This window comes from Alligator mississippiensis, chromosome 14 (genome assembly GCF_030867095.1).
Source record: "Alligator mississippiensis isolate rAllMis1 chromosome 14, rAllMis1, whole genome shotgun sequence".
NCBI classification, from domain to species: domain Eukaryota; kingdom Metazoa; phylum Chordata; order Crocodylia; family Alligatoridae; genus Alligator; species Alligator mississippiensis.
The window spans coordinates 40,646,516-40,666,935 of NC_081837.1; the positions used below are offsets into that span (position 1 = coordinate 40,646,516).

The following is a 20,420-nucleotide window of genomic DNA, read 5'->3' on the forward strand; positions in this document are numbered from 1 at the left end:
TTGTGGGTAGTATAGTAAGAGATGGGCCATTTCAGGACGATAAATTCAGACAAAGCTCTAGTGTAAATCCGTTACATACCTCACGTGGAGTAGAGCATTGGCTGCAGTTGTCCCAACTTGGCTCTGTTTCCGTAAGTGGGGGTTCACATTAGGGTTACTTGGTCACTCAAGCCACTTATATGGCTATACGTGTCAAATCACATGTGCAAGAAGCCACTAGAGCCACTGCTAGTCCAATTATGAAATAATCAATCGACCGTATTCTATTTTATTGTCTGAAACTGTTCATTGGAGAGACTGGTCGGTGAGATGACCCCAGTGTCATTCTTAAAATCAATACCCATTTGTTGGAAGACAGGATTTTAACACTGTTCAGATATTTTCATGTTAAAACACCCTGCACCTGCAGTGTCAGGGAGGCTAAAGAAGAGCTCCAGCTCTTCTCTTGGAGGATTTATGCACCCTCATAAGGAAGGAAGTCTTCAGATAACGGACTAGGCCTGTGGCAGAGTTCAATCCTCATAGCTACTGCACAGGAAAAGTTTTCTGCAGTTTACCCTGGACTAAGAACTGCAGCCATTTAATCAGTAAAGGCTCCTGTATCTTCCTGAAGGAAGAAAAAAGAAAAAAAAGCTGTTTCTATCAGTGTGATGTTCTCTTGAAGCAAAGAAGGTTGCATGAAAAAGCAACCATTTCAGACTGCAATGGGACAGGGGACTTCTTTCCCCCCCAGCTCAGCAGGTGGTTGCATCTGGCACAAAAGCTGAATTGTCAATGTTCCAGCAACGAGGAAAGCAGTGGTGATGGACAGGTGGCAAGTAACAGCTAGCCTTTAGGCCAAGCTGCATTAAATTCAGCCCACTGCTCCTATGAATTAACTGACCCCTGGGCTTAGTAATTCTTAAAAAACGAAGAAACAAAAGCCATGCTCAGTCCATGAGTCACTCTGGCCCAAACACACACCTCTCGCATCAAAGGCTTCTGCATGTCCAATACTAGTGACAGCAGTCCAGTTACTCCGTGTCTAACAAGCAGGGTTTGCACCCCGGGTAAACCTTGCGAGAGAGTAACACGGAAAGGCTGCTTCTTGCACGAAAAGGGTAATGCTGGTGCCCCTCCTTAGTTGGCATCCAGGGCTGGTGCCCCACACCCTTCCCCTCCCCCTTGGTATGCTACTGGAGGTCAGTAGGAGAGCACTATGGTGAAAGGGTAAGTGCAGTGAAGGGAAGAAAAAAAAAGCCAGACAAAACATAAAACGTTAATGTCATCTTTATAATAAAAGCACGACATTCTGCACATACTAGACAATATCATACCTATAAAACAGACAAGTCATAAATGGCACTAAATTAAGTCTTAACCCACAGTCGCGTCTCTTAAAATACATGTGGACCTGGTACAGAAAGGAAGTTAGTTAGTACTACAGAAAAAAAAAGTTATAATACCATGGAAACATTTAAATTTGCTCATTATTTCATTTCTCCTGGTTATTGCACTTTTTCCTATACACTTGGTAAGTTTGTTATGTTTTAACACTGTAATATACATCAGTCCTTTAAAATAAAAAAGGAAAATACAAAAGTATAAGGGCATTACAATGGATCTGTACAGTACCAATTTCTCACTTGCTCCCCTGACCCAAAATTATATAACAGTTTTCACCATTTAACAATCTTTGCTCAAGAGGACGCCCAAATGAGGAGGACAGAAAGTTAAAAAGCTTTCAAGAAACAGTAGTGCTACTTTAAGCCCCTGAGGGTGTTTAACGCTGATGGACTCCTATTTTTTTTTCCTGGAGAGGACAGGTTAGTGTCTTGAAGACAAGAGTTACTTCTAGAGGTTCTACATCCAAGATCAGCAAGTCCCGAGAACGCAATATGAAAAAAAAAAATTTAAGAGGAAAACATGGCTAAGAACAGTTACTCCTTCCAGGAGAGAACTTGTCTCCATACATAAACTACAGCCAGATAAACGAATCTCTTGCCTTCGAGGGGAAGAGGATAGCAACACCAGTCAAAGTGAGTGAAGGATATGGAACAGCTTGCATTTTAGCTATAAAGTTCTTGCAAGCTGTCCACTTTAAATCTTCAGAATTAGGTTCAAGTAAAATACCCTATCCCAACCCAGCAGCAGCCACCCCTTAAAAGAGCCCCTCAGGATATAAAGATTCAATTGCCAGCAATGCACAGTAAGCAGCAGCAGCAGCCAGTCAGCAAAGAGCCAAAGCAGAAGTTCTCCAGGACAGCTATGATCCAATCTTCCACAGCACTGAAAGCATTTTCTTCCAGTTCATCCCACCACATGTAGTGTTTGGAGCATCTGGCCAAAGACATTCCAGAAGAGAGCAACAGCTGAAGAGCTGCCTTGTAGCTTAACTAGGCAGCTATGTCTGCTCAGTAAACAAGTTGTATCCTATGCATCACAGGCTTCCACCTTCTTGACTAAAAAAAACAGCTTATACTGGAGCACCCATTCCAGCTCAGGGTAGCCTCAGTGCATTTTAGCAGACATTTAAATCCTTTGAGGCTTAAATCTCCACCTGTGGTCTTTATAAGGGCCAGATATGAAAGCAAGTAGGTAGAATGGATTGGTTTCCAATCGTTTGGATTTTGCACCAAGAGAATTTTGCAATGTGCACATAAAAAAAAGGCACCCTAGGATTAATGAGCAATTGAGCCATCTTTTGTTGGTTTTCTTTTATAAAAATGGGAGGGGGGGGGGAGGAGGATAAAAAAAGATGGAATGACACTGACCCTGGCACTCATCACTGATTTGGGCCCACATACAAGAGCCAGAGTACCTGTTAAGTTACAGTTCGCAAGTACGTTTTACAATCTAGTGTCCAAGATACAGTACATTTAACATCTGCTCATTCTGAGGCTATAAAAGGTGGCTTCATAGGGTAGAAATAAAAGCACCTACCCATGTTAAATTGTCAAAATTACACAAAATTAACAGCTACTCTGCCTTTCAGCCTGCTGGAATTGAACTCAAACAATACAAGTGGCTTTGGTTACACAATTACCTAGCAGAGCTTTTAATGAGATTATCCATGCAACTTGGTTTTACTTTGCTCTAATGAAAAAAGGTACCATTATTTGGATTCACGCACATGGATATCTGCTATGAAACAAACAAAGAAAAAAAATAAGTCAGGTTGTGGACAAATTATGCAACCAACAAGGAAGTGGCTATACTAAAATGTGGGAGGGGGAAGGCAAGTGTTGGCTTGTGTGTTGTGAATATAGGAAAAATCTTAGGGAATTGAGACTCTGAAAGAGATGGGAGCCTGCATTAAAAAGGCACAAGGTAAGATTCATGAAGTGGCCACATGGGGGAAGCTATACAAGACATTTACATTTTATTTTATTTTTTTTTAAGCACAAACTATTTCTATAGCTGCAAGAGACTGACCTGGAAAAACTCTCCCAGTTTGAAAATAAGGTTACTAGTCACCTGAGCACACAGTAAACAGATATCCAATTAATACTGCTAAAGTCACTGGTGGCATAAATATGCACCAAAGCAACAGAAGTTTCTAGCAATATTCCTATTTTGAGAAAAAGTTCAGTTCTCTTTATGTATGTGGTTTGCAGTTGCCACCCATTTCAGTTCAAGTTACTGTAGAAGCTGCGATGTGTATGGAGCCATCCAGCTTTTATGCCACCACAGGCCAGAGAATGCCCACTGTGTGTAGTTAAGTCAAAAGCAGTCTTTTTTGTTTAAAAGCATTATTTCAGTTTTATTGCACACAGAAAAAGGGTTAAACTAGGCTGTTGAGTACCACTGCAGGATTATCTATCCCTTTACTTTGTTCAAGCTGTTTAACTGGCAACAGGTTATTGGCTGTAGTTTTGCTTTGTACCACCCAGTAAAATTCCAGCAGCAAGGTGTAATAATTTCACATGCCTGCATGATTTTACACAAGGCATGCTAACTTTCCTATTAAAAATAAAGCTACTGCATTCCCAGCCCTTGCAATGGGAGGGTGCAGATGTGTCCAGGGACAAACTACCAGCTACTCAGCTTCCTCACATATTATACCAAGGTGCATTCTCCAATTTAGCCCCCTCCCTCATAGCTACTTCAAAATTAAAGACCAAAACTTGCCCAAGAAATGCAAATGAATCCTTGTGGCAAAGGTATGTGCATGTGTGCTTTCAGGAAGAAACCTTCATTTCAGTGGGGAGGAGGCCTGTCCTATGCCACCCTCTCCCTGAATGAGGCCCCTAAAACAGCCGAATCGCCGCCAAAATGCAAATCCCAAAGTGAAGAGATAGAGGAACTGACAGCCACCCAGGCGCAGTCACTGAAGAACAACAGACCCGTTTTCCCTTGGATACTCTTTCACCAAGCTAATGGACTTAAAAAGTTGAAGAAACCTTATTTAAAATGTCTCTCAATAGTATAGCAGAATTTAAAACTGTTGTTGCCTTTACACTTGGTTCAAAGCAAAGGGAAGCATTTTAGTTAAAAGCCACAAACTGGTATTTTCCCAGTGGGTTTGGATAGCAGTCATTAGTTACTAATGACCTTTTTGTGTTTCTAGAATACCATGTGCAATTTCTCTGAATGATCTCAGCTGTCTTGCCAAAAGACTGTAGAAGAAACCAAGGCCCTTTCAGAGACTTCAAGAACCACTATTAAGCAAAAGTTACCATAAGCAAGAATTCAGTTTACAAAAAGGAGTTTTGGGGTAACGGCAAAACAAAGAAAAGGAGGGGAGTGGAACTTGTCAAATAGCTTATGACTCGGGGTATTTTCACTGCTGTAACAGTGGAAACTCCCCCATTAGGTAGATATGGATTCTTGGATCCTGTCAAATGTAAACATGCCAAGTGTTAGAAGCTAATACAGAGACACTCCTCCTCATCTATTATAATCCCTCTCCCCCAACAAGGTAGTTAATCCCTGCCCCATACATCCAAACTCCATAGATGAGGGAAGCTGGTAGAGAGACTAAAGGCCAACCACAGCTAGCAGCATACAGGGGAGGAAAGAGATGGAAATTGTTTAAATCTGCTACCACCAAGAAAGAACTGCAGTTCCTTGCAATCCAGCTGCTACCTGAAGCCTGAGATGCTTCTCTTTTCAGTCTTGAGGGGATTAGCAGAGATCCCTTTCAGTCCAAGAGGCTTATGTTCTCCATCTTTTATTTATTTACTCATCTTTGAAATAAAAGTGGGGGTGAGAGCAGGGTAACTTGCATTAATAGTGCGTACTAGAGTGGAATTTGTCTGGCTACCACCCAAAATGGCATGTCCAGAAGTCTCTCACCTTTGAGAGCAGTCTTTTGGTTGACATCTCCCACCCAACTCCTGTTACCCAGAAAGAGCTACTTCTTAAGAAGCCACCTGCAAGTAAGGGTCAGAGTCCTCCCATATTAAAACAGCTCTCTCAGGATTCCTTCAAGTAGAATCATCCAGCCCTTTGTTAGACTGCTCCGAGCTGGATTTGCAGAGTCTGTCCATGATCCCCTGCAGCATAGGCTGGACAATGCCCAGGAGAGGACGCTGGGAAGGGTCTCCATCCCAGGAAGCTTCCATCAGCTGCCAGCATTCCTCATCAAATACAGGGAGGCGCTCTGGGCGTACTCCTGGGTAAGGAGAGGGAACAGGGGCTGGTTACTACAAAGAAATGCCGAGACAATGGGACAAGTAGTTCCTTCATTCTAGCCACTCTGCTACAAGCAACGTGACCAGAAACCGTCTTCTCCCAAGACTGTTCTTAGCAAGGAAGACGCTGTTTCCCAAGTGCTGTTTTAATGCACATTTGGATAGAAAAAGCAGCAGAATCAGGAACCATCTGAAGCACTCGGAAGGCAACTGCAAAACAGTTCTTACGAGCTCTCCGAAGTCACTGAGACCAGAAGTAGCCATGCAGATTTTTTTTTATTTTTTAAACCTTAATGAAAAAAAAAAAAAAAGGGGAGAGGGAAGGGGAGGAGGAAGAGAATAAAGAGAACTTTGTACAAAACCTTTGTACAGCATTGCAAGCCATCCATACCTCTTTTAACATTGTTCCAAAGATGATCTTTGCTCGCACACCTCTCAAAGGCCTCAGGTAATTTCACGTGTCCCGAACAGAGGTACCAAAACAGAATACCAAATGCATAAACATCCACCGAGTTATCATATTTCCCTGTGGGAAGAGAGCAAACAGCATATTTGATCAGCAGATTAAGGCAGACATCTAAGAGAACTTATGCCCTGGTTCCCCACATCAGCAGAAGTTAAATTGCCCCAGGGCTAGCAATGCACTGAATCACTGGCATGACAAAAAGCAAAAGGCTTCCAATGCTCCAAAGACCATACTCACTTAGGCAAATTTGCATTGAGTATTCTCACTAAAGCTAGTGGAGCAGAGCATACACCATGCATAAAAAGGTAAGCAAAGGTCTCTTTGAGCAGGATCAGGGCTTAACGTAGCGTGATCCTAATTAAACTCCCCGGGCACTGCTGTAAAAAAAAGGCTTGGACAGGGAAACAGATGAAAAAGTGTAAAGAAATAGCTTGTTATGACCAAAATGCAGAAAGGTTCCCTTGTGGATAGGAAGTAGCCTTGAAACCAGACCTGATTTTGGATCTCCTCACTTGACTGATGAATATAAATAAAACCCTTTGTTAGTTTAAAGACACTGCTGGCCCCTTTTTAAAGATTTGTTTTGGAAGACTGGACCCATTTGCCCTTCAAAAACAACTGGTTAAAAAAGTTAAGCTCTTCGAAGGCTGCAGTAATTATTCCCGAGAGGGCACCATCTGGGTCAGGCATGGTAGAGCACCACCATGAAGCAGGACACGCACCTGGATGAGGCAATAGCCACCTTCAGCAACCTGACAGCATACCAATAAGAGGAACTCCGAGTATGCACTCGGACTGCTCTCATACAGATACAATGCCTGGCATAGATTCTGGGGAGCAAAGCCAAACAAGGGTTGGAGTAAGCTTCACAACAGCACCCCTGGCCACAGCAGGGAGGCAGCATTAACATGCCCTTAGACTAAAAGGAACTGGAGAGGCAAGACCAAACACCCAGGAAGGTTAAGTCAAATGCACACTGGAAGCAAAGATTGAAATCATAGTGACAACTACTTTTCTTCAAGCAGAGAGAGAGAGGAGGTATACTTTGGTGGTACTTAAGGTTGAACTGAAAAATTTGCTGGTGGTACTTAAGGCTGTATCATTTTAAACTGGTGGTGTGCAATCTGTCAGTTTGGGAACCACTGTTAGAGGATGGTTTCAGGTTGGATGCAAGGAAGAACTTCTTTACAGTAAGGCTCACCAGAACCTGGAACAGACTTCCCAAGGAGGTGGTGCAGTCCCCAACCCTGGAAGTCTTCAAGAGGAAACTGCACAGACACCTTGCTGGGATTATTTGACTTCAGCAGTGTCCCTGCCCAGAGCAAGGGGGTTGGACTAGCTTTTGAGGGCCCTTCCAGCCCTTAAATTCTATGACTTGTAGCAATGGATCTCAGGAACCAGGTCCAGAACCAAAGCCAAGCAAGGGTTGACAGACTTACCTGTGAAGAGCTCAGGGGCCATATGGATGGGTGTCCCCACAATACTGCCGGACATCATGGCTTCAGGCTTGCAGAATCCTAGGTCTGTGATTTTGGCCCGGTTCTTTTTGTCAAGCTGTGGAGTCATTCACACATCAGGTGATTTTTAAACCATACTTTAAGCCTATTACTGGCTTTTAATATTAAAAGCCTTTCAAAATTACGTTTGTTTGAATAGTTAGTTCTCTAGGTAAGCGAGTCGATCATCATCTGCTTTAAGATACTTAGCTGGTTACTGAGAACCTCTTCTCGTAAGATTATCATCATCTATTCTATAGCTGGCTGGGGTCAGAACATGACTGGGTGGTAGGAGTCCTCACTCCCAGCCCAGCTCAGATAGATTCTGTAGCTGCAAGCAAGCCCCTTCACCTTTCCCCTGTAAGCAGATGCTTGTCTGGCAGGGACATTCAGAAGGATACTGCTACCTTTTGCTTCCAAAGCCTTACAGTGTACTACTTACACTACCCATCCCATGAAAGCCTCTGAGTGAATGGAGCTATTCTATTGTTTGCTTCCAATACTGACATCATACTTTTTAGTTCCCTTTCTAGGGGAAGAGGCAGCTTTAAGAACCAACCAGAAGAGAGAGATACCAGGAGGTGCCCCTTACCAATACATTTTTCAGTTTGATGTCCCGATGAACAAGCCCCTGCCTATGAAGAAACCGGATCCCTTCGACTACATCCAGGGCAATCTGCAGTCGTGGCTCTAACTCTAAGCCAGCCTGAGAAAAGCAGACAAGATGACCGTTAGAGTCCCACAGACAAATCAGTTCTTTTGTCTATAAGATTTCCTGGCCCTTCCCTTTCAGCACTGCCTAGCTATCTGCACATGCACAGAGATCCTGCTGGAAAAGGCAACAGAATGGGTTTGGCAGAAGCTGCTCTTGTTGCTAATCTCCTCATATATGAGTTGCACTGGGTTCAGAACGTGAAATCTGCTTACATTAGTCTGCTGATTTCTTTTGATTGGTAATGAAACATGCTGCTATAGTCTCACTATTTACTCTTGTGGAAGTTACTGCTAAGTTGGCATGACAGTCTGGTGAAGGCAGCAACATGAAAAGGATGGATGGGCCAATAGCAAAGAGACCACATGACTTCTGCAAAGGAGGTGATCCACAGCATTACAGGCTGTCAGCTGTTAAAGATCAAGGGACACAGCTTCCATTATGCCACCGCTGCCAACACATACAAGCTCAATCAGTTTCGTGTAGCAGCCTTAGCCACATTAAAACATTCCAAAACTATTACAGCAACAGAACTGTACCCTCCCCTGCAAGACGCCCCCTTCAGAAAGGTCACGGGTTACGATCACTTCCCCAAGACCCTTTCGTTTCTATAATACAGTCTTTTGAGTTCTTTATTCACATGCATTAAGCATGCAAGTTGAGTTCTCCAACTTGTGTTTTCTTGATGCAACACAACTGTCCCACCTTCTACTGTTTAGACAGTTGTAGTGTGTTTAATCAAACCAACCAGGTGCTGTTCGCTTCCTTCTCCAAATTGTCTCTTACCACCATTCTGTTGCATGCCACTCTGGATGCAGTTCAAGTGCTGGGCAAAAAGAAGTCAATCTCTGGATGGCCAATTCCAAGCGCAAGGTGTGAGTACAGCTTAGACCATGGATAGGAGTTACATTTGTGTACAGAGCAGGGGGGCAGTCTGCCATGGCTGGAGCCATCCTAGGGCTGCAGGCTGGTTCCCACAGTGGGAGGATGCGCCTCCCCCTCCCTTCCTGCCCCCACCACGGATCAGCTGAGCAGCTCCAGGCACATCTGCCTTCTCCACTGTGCACTCCGCTGGGCCACCGCAGTCACAGCTGATTAACAGGATGGGAAGGGGGAAAGTGCCATTCTCCCTCAGCAGAAACCAATGGTTTCAGCCACACAAGAACGCCCCCCATACTCAGCATGCTCATCCATGCACTTGATAGCCCAAATTCACAAGTCAAGAACAATCTGCCTGGTTCAATTTATTTCTTGGCTCCCTGAGAAGACCAAAGCTAGGTAAGCACTCGCACTTTAAGAAAAATGGCCATCAGCTAACTGATAATTTTTCCTTCCCTCGGCACTTATTGCGTGCCATTTCCACAACATATTCACGTAGCACGGTTTCAGGTACTGCTGAATAAGCACACACACTGAAGAACACCAGACAGTAATACGTCTAAAAGAAAAAAAGGGGTATATTTAGGAGTACCCCTGAGGGTGGCCCATCCAACACAAGACGGAGGTCAAGTGACAACTACTATAAATCCCTTTTCCGCCAGCGTGCCAACTGCAGATTTCTGATAGAGGCGTTAGAAAAAAAGAGAGAGAGAGTAAATTAACACCAATACTAAAACGACCCAAGCTGCTTTGGTGCCTCTCACCTTTAGTCCTGTATAGAGGTCTCTGTGCAACCGCTCCATTATCAGGAGGACAGCAATGCTGGAGCCTCCCCCATAGCCATAATCTATCACAGATCCATGGAGGTCTACCAGCCGCTCATGCTTTGGTAGAGACCTGGAGAAAAGGTTCAGCATGACTGACAAGAGAAAGCTTGCAGACCAGTAGTCCTGTCTAGTTTATTAAATCCATCCTAGTTTCCTCGCATGGAAAAAGTCTCCCATTATCTGCCCTTGGTAAGCAGCAGTATCAAAAGCACAGGCAACCACCACCAAGACTGTGCCATCTAATGGCAACTAACTCCAGCTATTTCCAGTTATTCTCCATTTTTAAAAAGTGATACAAGACTGGTTATATAACATAGGCTCAGCTGTCTACACTGAAGGAATGGAGTAGCCAGTGCTTCAAGGCAAGTTAAAGCTCCCCACCAAGTACTTCTATTGGTGTTATTCCGAGTTCACTGAAGAGGACTGCTTCTGGGGAGAAAGAGCGTGTAGCACTAAATTAAAGAAGAGCCCATATATTCAATGCCAAAGCCTAGGTAGCCAGAATGGTGTGCTACCATGCCATGTGCAGTCTGATTTTCTTTATTCTGGGAAGTGGACAGGCCAGGAGCACTGCAAGTACAAGAGTGAGCCCCCAGGAAAAGGGGAGCAGAAACAGTGGAGGAACTTGGCATCAGCCATTTTCTATACTTGAAGAGTGCAGACAGTATGCCTGGCCCTTGGGAACACCAGCATTTGGTGGGCATCCTCAGCTAGTCAGTGAACGTGGGAAGGATCTATGCTAGTTATAGTCCCTCTGGCTTCAGCAAGAAGCATCACTTAAACCGGCATTAGAACGTGCTAGTACATACCTCATATAGTGAAACTCAAGTGCAAGATCATTCCAGTGCTTCTCATCTGGGGGGACAACCGATTTGAGTGCGCAGGGGAAATGCCCCCCCCAGGTATCACACAAATACACCACTCCATACTGCCCTCGGCCCAGCTCACGGCCTAGCTTTGGTTTGCCTGCAGATGGACACAAAATGCTAGTTTGTTCAGCTGTAAAGATATCCATCTTCTCCCCTTAGAAACGTAAGGCTCTGTTAGGGTGTATCAAGATGAAACCAAACCAGCGAATAGTACAGAGTTGGGTAGGTAGGCTCATCCTGTGGGAAAGAACAACCCTAAGACTGTTAATTGAGCTGAAAACTGGACTGGAAGCAGCAGAAGAGTATGTTTTTACATAAAAAGATACAGCAGCGGCACGCTTTGCACCAAGTGCTGAAGATGCCAAAGGGGTCAGAGGGTCGTTGCTTATTCAATCCTTTGTCTCATTTAAGACTGCTGATGAGGGAATGAATTAGTTCCAATGGGGTTAGTCTGACATAGAAACATCAGCAGGATTTGCTGCTTCAGCTAGTCGCATAGGCCACACAGCCTTCAGATGAGCATTTTGGTTAGTCAGAATGAGATCAGACTAAGCTCGTTAGTTTGAAGGGTACAGTATTCCACATCCCATTACCAAAATTAGAAACTCTTCCTCCACTTTTCATGGTATTTTATACTAAATACTAGTTTTAGCATCTTAGTAAGGTCTCTTCACACTCAAAAGGTTTGTTGTAAGGATTTTGAAGTGCGCACCATGCTGAAATAAGTCAGTTTAATATAAATACCCCCGGGGAAAAAAAGGAAGTCTACAGAATGCAATACTCCCACGTTCATCAGTTTAAGTTAACTCGTATTGGCTATCCAAACAAACCCAGTGTTTGGGTTCTCAAAGCATCTTGCACTAGATGGATAATATCTTTCTTTTCATATGCTGCTAGAAACAACCACACAATTCTTCAAGCTAAGTCACGGTGCATCAGGTGGAAGTAGATATTGGAACTAGTTCTCGTCTGCCAACAGTTTACTGCTAAAGTAAAAGCCCTGGGGATCCATTCCTCAAAAGGCAGGGAAGGATCTGTCTAGAAAACAGATCAAGTCTTGGAGCTCACCATGTAACAACACATCCTGCAGGGACCTGCTCTCGAGCGAGAGGCGTGCTAGTCTTGGGGCATGGTCTTTCCGCACCTTCAACCAAAGATCTTCTGTTTTCTCCAGTCTGCCTGAGTGGCCAGCCTCTAGCTATAAAAGACAGAAGGCCAAAAGGTCACACACACTCGGGACTTGTTCACGCATGACATTACTTAGTCCTATTAATCCTTTGTGGGGGGAAAATGCAACATGCAGGACCTGTTCCGAATCAGGGCACTCGCCTCATTTTGGAGTGCCTGCAGGCCAAATCTTAAGAAGGAAGCAGCAGGCTACACTGTGGAAGTCTGCAGACAGCCTTTTAGTGTCCTCGGCTCTAACCGCTGCACAGAGCCTTGGCACAAAGAAAACAGGTTTCCCCTTTTCACAGCCCCACAAACCCACCTGGCGCAAAGAGGCTGCAAAAGCTTCGTGAGAGCTGTTTAGCCTGGTCCGAAATTGACTGCAGATACTCTTGGCCAGCTTGGAAGCACTGAGACTCTCAATAGCATCTTGAGCTATTTTCCTCTTCCACTCTGTAGTGATGGCAGGTGGGCTCACCCATGTAATCCGCTGAATAATCTATAAAAAACAGGGAAGAGGAGTAAGTGAAGTGCTACCCTTACAGATGGGACAGGCCAAATCCTACCCTCAAGGCACCACCTACTTGCCATTCAGAAGAACGATCTTGTGCGCTACATGCAGAGAACACTTGTGGCAGCAGTCAGCAAGCTTTTCAGGTTGCCAGAAGAGAGACCCACCTCAAGTCAGAGTTGGGCAGGGGCTAGGGCCTGGTTGCTGCTTCTCCCCACACGGGTGTAGGGAAAGCACCTCCCACTAAAGCACCACCTCCACTGGCAGGATCTAGCCCAGGGTTGTAGGTTGCCCACACAATTTAAAAGATTTACGTTCATGAACGCTTGTGACAAGCAACTTTGTAAAGCATGCAGAGTTCTTTTGGACCACATCAGACAGTCTTTCAGATGCTGCTAAATGTGTTGTTTTTACCCAACAGTCAAATAAAACATTTTCTAATATCATAAATGTAATAATAATTTAACAGCAGTATCTAAACAAACAATATGATTATGGTTTTATTTGACTGTTGGGTAAAAACATATTTTGCAGAATGCATCATAGATGCATCTGATAGTTCTACATTCTGCAAAGCTCAATAAGCAATTTCTTGTAGTACTTGCAATCCAAACATTACATTATTTGTGCACCAGAAAGAAGAGTCTGTTTTAGAAGCCAAGCTGAGGAAGATGCTGAAAGTTCTTTGTTGAATTCTCATCTAGAAGAGCTTTCCTAACATAGGAAACGCAAAACTTGATTATTAAAACTGCAGAATAACCAGGGTGTTTTATATCAACTAAGCAGAGTACTGTAATAGCTTGTAGCCCAACATTTGTCCTACAGCAAAGTGTTAAATGGACATCTGAACCAAGGCAGGTACGTTTTAAAAGCCACGAGCATGTCTGAAAATAGTTCTCTTCCACAGCAACACCAAAAGACACTGCTATAATTACATTGAACTGTGGCTATATCCAGATACAGGTGTTTAGGGGTACAGTTTACTAGAGGGTAGCAGTGAGCATTACTTCACTGCAATGCTCCAAGGATGGTTTCCTAGGAAGTCATTTTTATGTCATTTGTACAATACCCATACCTGTTTGATCTGTTCCCACAGCATCCTGGTAACTGTTGAGCCAGAGTGAAAAGTGACTTCAACATGATAGGCTGCATTTAGGATCTGCAAAGAGGAAGACAAAGCAGAGAGTTCTGGCTTGCCACATTCTGATGCATGGAGATTAACAGTAGTCCATCGAGATTTGGCCACTGCCAAAGACAAAAATCCAGTGCAAGGGATATACCAGTCTCCTTGCCAGAACAGCGCACGTTTAGATTCACTTCAACTCCGAAATACAGGAAAAACTGTTCTCATTTTACACGTTAGGAAACAAAGGCAGAAGTGAAATGAAAACTCCCCCACAAGCCAGTTTACCAAGACAGAAATAAAACCATATTCCAGCCCCTCCTCTAGCTACCACATCCACCCACTTTAAGATTAACACTTCCCTTCCAAATATTTCACCATGCTATATGTTGGCCTACTTTAATGGACCAGCATTTATCCCGATTCAAGAAGGAAAAAGTCAGCAGTCAAAATGTACATAAGCTCAAGAAAGGAGCATCCCCCAGAATATTGTGGTTGCCGAGACAATACCTGTTTGAGATAATTGCTTGTGATATGAACCGAAACATCCTGAGACTTCTCCAGGCTCCTCAGACATCTCTCCAGAGTCCCTACAAAGCTTTCACGCAAGTAGTCTACAGAGCTTATCAGTTTGTTGGCAACCTCTTGGTTTAGCCGGGAAATGATCAATTCCTGGATTTGTTTAATACAGCATTTAATGTCCTTGGAACTAACAGGCTCCCCATTCTCAGGAATTATAATGTCTGGAAGGAGAGGAAGACAAAAAAAAGATTACATTTGTTCTTAGACAGAAAAGACAAACTCAAAACCATATTTCCAGCACTAGCTGTCAGTCTGTTGCATTTTTTTTTTATTTTTTTTTTTTTTTTGCAAAACCATCACAGAATTAGTCCAGACAGATTAGTGTGAGGAAGAGAAACGGAGAACGATCAGAGCAGAACTCGTTACCCGTTTTTAGTAAAATCTAGAGCTGGAGCAGACAGATGAAGAGGCTTTATTTTTACTTTTCAGCCAACAAGACATTTCCAAACCATTAAGAAACCAGATATGGACAGGAAAATTCTATGTAGTGAGCACTTTTCTGTGCAAATTTGGGGGTTTTGGGGTTTCGTTTTGTTCTGGCCATTACATCCGCCTTGTAACTTCATGAACCCCAGCCTCAATTTATGGTCCCATCACCGCAGGTTCATTTTCTGGTACTTTAGTAACAAGTTAGTCCTACACTTCACTTGAGCAAGTTGAAATTTCAGTATAATAGGTAGTACACTTAAAAAATCCAGTCCATCTTTTCCTGCACTTTCTGCAGCACATGAACGTTCATATTTAGGAATAAGGCTGGCCCACAGCTATCCAGCCTTTTGCTATGAAAATGCAAATCTGAGCGACTTCCCAGCCTGATTTTCTGTCCAGAAGTCTGCCTTCAGCTCGTCGGCTAAAAGCTGGATCTGCTACAAGCCACTTGCCTGCAGTACTTCAGTTTCTCTACAATGCCAACTTCAATGCCTCTGAAGCCTCTGCTGCTGCTTGTTTGATATTTTTGTATCAAACAAGGGTTAGCAAGGTAGTAAGTTTATTTTTGCATGCACAACGGGTAGCTTTCATAGTAACAACCTAGTACTTTGAGCTCATGCTAGAGCCCTGTATTGAAATACAAAATTCAGGAGAGTCTGATTTAAGACTAATCCAGAAGCCTAGGTCATCATTAAAACCTCCTATTGAGCCTCCATCTTTCCCATAGCAGATACTTAACAGCCGCTACACAGTCAGCAAGCTACCACACTTTGTTTTACATCCTTGAGACGGCCGAGCTCCAAGACTGAAGAAGCAGGCAGTCACTAAGGACTTGGCTTCACTGCAGTGTTAACTGCAGGAGTTGGGTTACACCTACCCCACAGGATCTCTAGTGGGAGAGAAGCAGCTCTTTGAACTACCCGGCTGGCCCATCAGGGGACTATGGGGTGAAACTTAAGTGCCGCGACACCCAAGCCAATAATGGAGTTGTACTCAGCTATTCAGTACAGCTAACATTTGTGGTGCTATTAGCATTTTGCAACGCAATTAAAAAACAATAGAAGCTAGCACAACAGTTAAAGACAAGACAGGCTCTTCGTTACCATGACTGTACTTGAAATAAATGAGACATTGCACCACACGCTCCAGCCACAGGGCAATTCTAACAGCAATCAGACTACATAGGCAAAATATTAGATGATGCTGTTTCACAAAGTTAATTCATTAGTGCTTAGCAGAAGATATTCCCACACCCCAGAACACTGGGTACATTTTTTTCCAGGTTTTAAGACTCCTTGGCATCTTGGATATCCCCCAAGACCGAGTCGGGCAATCATTTTGGCCACAGGGAGGGGAGGGGGGAGTTTCCGGTACTAAGTCTCGCTATATGACCGGGGCTAAAGGCAGGGGGTGCATGCAGCAGAGCTCACCCAGACCGTGCAGGTGCAGTCCACCCCACCTTGCGGTGCTCCGCATAGGGCTGAGCCTCACCTGCTCCTGCCTGCTGGCCCCAACCAGTGTACAGAGCTTCCCTGCAGGGCTGCTCCTGGTGCGGATGCAACCACCCTTGTCCTGCTTGGCTCCCCCTGCCTCCAACAGCTCCTCCTCCTTCTGCCTCTGCTGCGCCACTTCACACGGGAAGCCACAGTAGGGTAGCTCCTGCCCCAGCACACGGGGCTCCAGCTGCCTTTCACCCACAGGTAGCTGCTCATTGCACCAGGCAGGCAAAGCACGTGGAAGATGGCCGGGAGCTGGAACGGTATGTGCTGGGGCAGGAGCCACGCAGCTGCAGCTTCCCCCCTATCTGGAACAGGGCAGCGGGGGCAGAAGGAGCTGCCCCTGGAGGCAGGGGAAGCCAAGCAGCACCCCATGTGGCTGCCAGTAGTAGCCGCACAGGTAAGCGGTGCGTGCTGGCCAGGGCTGGCAGGAGAGCAGCCTGGGGTGCCCTAGGCAGAGCTCGGGCTCATGTGGAAAACCGTGGGCCAGGTCCAAAAGTCAGTTGACAAGCCACAACTGGCCTGCAAGCTGCCCACCCCTTCCCTAAGAGCACTCTACAATTGCAACATGAAAGGCAGCAAAACTGTTTTCTTTAAGCTTATAGCCTGGAACAAAATTTGAAAATAGCTCTGAGTCATGAAGGCATCTTTGTCAACTCATTGAGTTTCATTGTCAAGGTTTTTTTCTTCAGAAACCGATGCTACTTCAAGCCATACCCTAGTAGTTAGAAGGAAAAAGCTGCTTTGCAAGAGGTGCTATACATCTGCTAGAGCTAGCACTGGATCAGCTAATGCTGTTGACTGAACTCAAAGAATTTAGTCATTCATTAAGACTACTGAACTCAAATTAAAATCAGACTATCACTTTACACACTATCAGAGGTCAAAAGCTAGTAACAGGGCCTGCATGTCACTAGAAGATGCGATTAAAAATAAATAAATAAAATAGATGTGGCTTTCCAAGTGACTACATGGGTAGACTTGCTAGAAGTTTTGTTGCCCCTCAAGAATTAGAAGCTAGAATCTACATACAGATTTCAGAAGGTTTAATCTTCCAGGCCTTTTAAGATAACAGTCTCCATATGGAAGACAAACAATTTGAATTCTACAGTTGTCAAGCAGCTGTGTGCACCCTGCTTTTCACTAATCTTGCTTAGTCCTCACCACCACTCCCTGACCCCTTGAACTGGCTAGGCAAGTATTCTCCCCCAACCTACAATCTGCCCCTCTATAAAATGGCAAAATTAAGGCAAGGCAGTATGCAAGTTTCCTCGGGCTACACAGATCTGTCCAAGTGAATTAGAAGTCCAAAGTTCCTGGCCTAGTCACATGCACAAAGCTTAGAGAGCATGGGTTTCAAACCAACATCTGCTCAGAGAGAGTTGGCTACAGTCAAAATTATTAAAGTTGCTCACTTCAGCTTGGACAACACAATGGAGAAGGCAGCTATCCTTTCATTACAGGAGCACAGGAAGCAAATTCAGATTGTTTAAGCTCTGGAGTCTTCTACTCCCACCCATCCCTCTCTTGCCAAAAGAATACCTTTGAACTCCATATTAGCAGCATCTTCAAGGAGCTCTTCTTTCATGTTGTTTAGAGTTTCTATGATCATATCCTTCATCTCCTCTTGCTTGCGGTTGGCAATGCCCATTAAGGATTCAAATAGCTCGTTCTCCTTCTTACGAGTGTACTCCAACCTCTTTGGAGTGATTTGCAGGTCTCGTTGCATATCGAAAGCCTGATTGATGAAGATGTCCAGGCAACGGCTGTGCACCAGGTTCAGGAGGGTGGCTGCATCTACCAGATGTTTTTGCAGCACCTGCCTGGAGAAAATACTCAGGAGACGCAGCTTCTCAGACTGTTCTACCAGCATGCTCTGGGCTTTGGCATCAGAAGTGGGTGCTCCACAGCTGCAGTGGTTGATACTCAGGTATTCAAGGTCCATTAGCTGGCAGTAGAGGGAGGACTTCTCATTCTCAACCTTTTTGGGCGAGATGAGCTCAGCACCCAATTCTGGCACTTTGAAAAAGAAAACAGGTAGAGCGTATTTTTCCTTGATTTCCCGCAGTTCATTTTCGTCCGATGCTGAAAGTTCAGCCTCACTGATGGCAAAGGTGATAACAGGCAAAACATGGTTCACATACTCTCCCAAAGTGACCTCGGCAGACTGGAACCCCCGGCACGGGGCCACCACGATATCCACTTCCTGGAACGGAAAGAGACAGAAGAGATGAGGTGCAGTCACCATAGACCAAAGGAGAGGAAGCCACTGTCAAAATCCAGGTACAAGAAATCAGGCAAGGATAGCAATCATGGTATGCCACCATGGCCTCCAAAAATATTACTACCAAGATGTTAACATCAACCACACCTCGGTGCCTTTCAAGCAACCCTTCAATTCAGCCTGTTCAAGGCTAATTCCTGCAAGACACCCAAAACGAGGAAAAAAATAAGACTAGTCTGCTTTCCTGCTGGACATTAACAGCAACTCCGACTTAGGTCTTCTTATGCCAGTATAAAGACCCTGGCTGCATTTCATTTCAGAAGGCTCCTGTTGCCTTTCACAAATATGAAATGCAGTCAAGCTCTCCAGATTCAAACTGGTAATGCAGTCTAGCTTTAGATATGCAAGACCAAATTGGCCATATCTGTACCACTCCTCTCTTTCCTTGGCCAATCAGGTGTCCACCCGATATGAACTTCTTCAGATCAATTAAAAACTACAGCTTTCCAATTTGTAGTTCATTACTTCGAGGGTGGGGGGTCTTCACGCTTTGCAAGTTTCTGGGATGCAAGTTAAGGGGAGCGGACATAGTTCAGATGACCGCCTGAACCTCCCCATGCTTCCTACAGGCATACATAAGCCCCATCCTGAAACGGATCCCTGCTTGTAAAAAAAGAAATTAAAAAAAAAGCAGAAGTCCAGCCTTTCTGCCCCATTCAATTCCTGGTTTCATTTTCAACTGAAAAGTGGTAGTTGGCATCCAATGACATCTGGACCAAGACTGGAACCACAAACTCTTTCTTTATAGTTTTGTGCAGAAGCTGAGGGCAAGCTACCCAGGACTGCATTTGACCCAGTTAACAAAGAAAAACCAGTTTATAGGTAGGCTTTCCCCATACCACCTCCTCCAGACATCAACACTGCATTAAGTATATCCAAGATCTCAATGTCCTCACCCTCGCTTTAAAAAACAGGCTAGCAAAGCTCATTTCTCCAAGACCATGTTTGCTTACTTTATTTGGCCAGCCTGATGTTGAGACAGCATTTAAAAAAAAAAAAAAAAAAAAAATTCAAGTTCCTGATCAGTGACTGAGTTAGTATTAGAATGACATCAACTTTTTTATTTGGACACCTTTCTGGAAAAGGAATGGAAAATCCTTGATGACTTCACTCGCTCATTTGTTTGGGGACCTTGATCCTAATCTTAAGAAACCCTCCCTCATTTTTTCACTGGCTCCCAGTGCTAGCAGAGATAAACAGCTGCTAAACCACTGCCCCCGCTCCCTGCCAAAAAAGTATTTAGACACTTTTGAGATGAGGGGAAAAAAATACTGATGTATAAATAGCCTAAAACTCCAGGCCAGAAACCTTAAAGTTGGATTTCTTCTGGTGTCATCTAAGCTGGTATTTGAACCCAGCTGTAAGTTGATCCTGGGTGGCTCTAACAAAAACCATGCAAATTCCTTCATTCGCTACATGAAGCCTCCTTTGAAACAAACCCCTTTTTCAATTAGAAGCCTGAATTCCAAGTGCTGCTTCCAGTTACTGCCCTGAATAAACTCATTCATTGGTACTACAATTTGTGGTTACTTCATTAAATGCGACAAAGTGAAGTTACAGTGCCGCTGGATCCGGCAGCAACACCGTCAACAAATCTGCGTGCATGCCAGCTGAGAAACGTAATCGAGTACCGCCTCCCTGCAGACAAGCTAGTTACAAAATCAGGAAATTGCATCTTTTCTCTTCCACAATATTTCTTTAATGTTAGGGGCTGGAAGGGACCCTAGAGATCGGGTCCAGCCCCCATGCACTTGGGCAGGAAAGACTGCTGGGTTCAGATGACCCCAGCAAGATGGGTGTTGAGACTTTGAGGATAGAAGACCCATCTGTGAAGGGAAGGGAAGTGCCAGAAGAGATGCCAGTTTGATAAGGCAGTCTAACCCAGTCAGTCAATTCTTGTGTTTCTATGGAATAGATTACAACCTGAAAGTTCAATGCTTGAATTAAACAGTAAGGCAGTGGGT

The 20,420-nt window shown here is 44.3% G+C and overlaps 1 protein-coding gene across 1 annotated transcript in view; it reads right to left on the reverse strand.

Annotated features, from left to right (window-relative positions):
- Positions 1–1,253: 1,253 nt before the first annotated feature.
- DSTYK (dual serine/threonine and tyrosine protein kinase) overlaps positions 1,254–20,420 on the reverse strand; it is a 41,473-nt gene continuing 22,306 nt past the window's right edge. Inside the window, exons 3-13 of the mRNA XM_006273881.4 lie at positions 17,715–18,378; positions 14,176–14,408; positions 13,618–13,701; positions 12,354–12,530; positions 11,933–12,062; positions 10,805–10,961; positions 9,933–10,065; positions 8,170–8,283; positions 7,521–7,635; positions 6,007–6,141; positions 1,254–5,596 (exon numbers count right to left, since the gene is read on the reverse strand). Of these exons, the coding sequence (XP_006273943.2) occupies positions 5,409–5,596; positions 6,007–6,141; positions 7,521–7,635; positions 8,170–8,283; positions 9,933–10,065; positions 10,805–10,961; positions 11,933–12,062; positions 12,354–12,530; positions 13,618–13,701; positions 14,176–14,408; positions 17,715–18,378 (2,130 nt within the window). The 3' untranslated portion in view covers positions 1,254–5,408. The remainder of the gene's footprint in view (positions 5,597–6,006; positions 6,142–7,520; positions 7,636–8,169; positions 8,284–9,932; positions 10,066–10,804; positions 10,962–11,932; positions 12,063–12,353; positions 12,531–13,617; positions 13,702–14,175; positions 14,409–17,714; positions 18,379–20,420) is intronic.